Source organism: Nematolebias whitei, chromosome 2, assembly GCF_014905685.2.
Source record: "Nematolebias whitei isolate Nwh7 chromosome 2, NemWhi1, whole genome shotgun sequence".
NCBI lineage: Eukaryota > Metazoa > Chordata > Actinopteri > Cyprinodontiformes > Rivulidae > Nematolebias > Nematolebias whitei.
In genome coordinates, this window is record NC_056499.1 from 36229119 (window position 1) to 36231445 (window position 2327).

General features: G+C 39.2%; 1 protein-coding gene across 1 annotated transcript in view; it reads left to right on the forward strand.

Annotated features, from left to right (window-relative positions):
- Nucleotides 1-1194, forward strand: part of tmem208 (transmembrane protein 208) — a 10458-nt gene extending 9264 nt beyond the window's left edge. Inside the window, exons 5-6 of the mRNA XM_037697671.1 lie at nucleotides 612-696; nucleotides 782-1194. Of these exons, the coding sequence (XP_037553599.1) occupies nucleotides 612-696; nucleotides 782-919 (223 nt within the window). The 3' untranslated portion in view covers nucleotides 920-1194. The remainder of the gene's footprint in view (nucleotides 1-611; nucleotides 697-781) is intronic.
- The last annotated feature ends 1133 nt before the right edge of the window (nucleotides 1195-2327 follow it).

The following is a 2327-nucleotide window of genomic DNA, read 5'->3' on the forward strand; positions in this document are numbered from 1 at the left end:
ACGTGACTACTACAACTGGTGGCCCCGTCCGTACGTTTCTACTACAAATGAATGTAGTGAACTTAATCTGAAAAAAGAGTTGACCCGACTTTTATCTTATTTAACATATGCTTGACTTTTATATGCAACAAGTTTGAATAAAATGATTGTGTAAATAAGGTGTTTTAAATATTTGGTCGAAAAGATTCAGGTTTATTGTAAATTTGTGTCGGTTGCCTTTAATGGTCCAACAGTGGAAAAGAACAGGAAGTGTGTGAAGATGGTGAAAAATAAAATGGTTAGAGTTGTTGGCACAAAATCTCTGCTAATTTTAAACAAATGTAACATTTTGTAATGAATGTGCAGTATGTGTTTTTATTGATCAATAGGTGTTTATTTTATTTATTTTATTGTGTTCACATGATTTGTTTGTAGTGTATTTAATTGTGGAAGAAGCTTTGCTTAGCGCATGATGTCCAAGACAAATTTCCCCTTGGGGACAATAAAGTGTGCATCTATCTGTCTAGCTCTATATTTCTGAAACTAAACACGTGCCCTTTACTCTCTATAGAACAAGTTCTGTGTACCTGGAGTTCTCCAGTCAACAAAGTGTCTTTGCGTTGTGTTTGTAGGCACTTGAAGGATGTAATCCTGCTGACTGCCATAGTTCAAGTGCTGAGCACAATCTCCTCATATTTCTGGTATCTCTGGTTGCTGGTAAGAGTTTCAAACCCGCTGTCCAGTTTGCATGACCAGTTATTTGACGTCTGATTTAATCTTCATGTGTGTGTGTGTGTGTCAGGCTCCAGCCCGTGCCCTCCACCTGCTTTGGGTGAACTTTCTGGGCCCCTGGTTCATGGCAGAAAACCCATCTGCACCAGAGGAGGTGAATGAGAAAAAGCAGAGAAGACAAGAGCGCAGACAGATGAAGAGGTTCTGATGGCGCCGAGCAGACGGAGCAGTATTTTTGTACACAAAATCTAATAGATGGCAAAGAACTCTGAGCTTATTCCGGAAGTCATTTTGTTCATTTAAACTCTGAATGATTCTCTGGAAGTTTCTTCTCTGTTTTCCTCTCAAATCAGATTTTTCCTAAATGGTGAAATGAATTGTTCCCAGTTTATTGCCCCCGTCTGAACATCATTAAGATATTGAAGTGTTTTGCCTTTGGCCCACAGCACGTTTCCTTCAAGTTACCCACCAACATCCAAACACAAAACCTCATTACCTGTTTGGTACCTTTATTATTTTTTCTTCTTCTTTTAAAGGAAAAATCATAAAACTCTGTTTCTGTGTCAGTCAACTGGATTAAGTTTTAATAAGAAGAATGGAAGCGATTTTGCAATAAAAATCTTTCTTTAAAGGCTGTATTTCATGACTGAATATCATTTAGCTCTTAAAGATTTTATTTGAGCCTGAAACTGATTGTTTTCAGATCAGATAAGCAGTCAAGTAGTTATGTGTATCAGACTGGGCATTAGTCTGCAAAATTAAAAGTTACACGGGTCACAAGAATAATTTCGAACTAGAGAAATTGCCTTTCCTGTGAAAATGCAATCCATCCATCCATTTTCTTTACCCGCTTATTCCATTTTGGGTCACGGGGGTCGCTGGTGCCCATGTCCAGCAATCACTGTGCGAGGGGCGGGGTACACCCTGGACAGGTCGCAAGTCCATCACAGGGCCACATAGAGACAAACGAGACAAACAACCATTCATTCTCTCACTCACACCTAGGGACAATTTAGAGTTACCAATCAGCCCAACACGCATGTTTTTGGTCTGTGGGAGGAAACCGGAGTACCCGGAGAAAACCCACGCATGCACGGAGAGAACATGCAAACTCCACCCAGAAAGGCCCCTGGACCGGGGTTTGAACCAGGGACCTGCTCGCTGAGAGGCAGCAGCTCTACCAGTTGCGACACCGTGCTGCCGTGAAAATGCAATGTGAATGCTTATTGTTGAAGAAACTGCAGAAAAACAGCTGAATTTAGCTAAAAGATGCTGAATTATAGCTGAAATTGAAGAACAATCCTAAATACCTTTTTTGTTTTGTGTTTTGAATGTCCAGAGGACCAGATTTAACTTTTTATTTTAACAGATTTTTCTACCTGGATTATTGAGCATGCATCAGGAAATCCTAAATACTGGTAAGCAGAAGAAAGCAGAAAAAACATTTGCTGAATAATGTTTAAAAAAGCAGAAATGAGCACAAAACCTAGGAAAATAGCTAAAAGGGCTGAAATTGGCAAAAACAAACAAAAAAAAAAATTTGCTAAAAAATATGATGAAAATGCCAAAAGAAGCTTATACTGCCAGAAGGAAAGCGCTGAAATTAGCTAAATAAT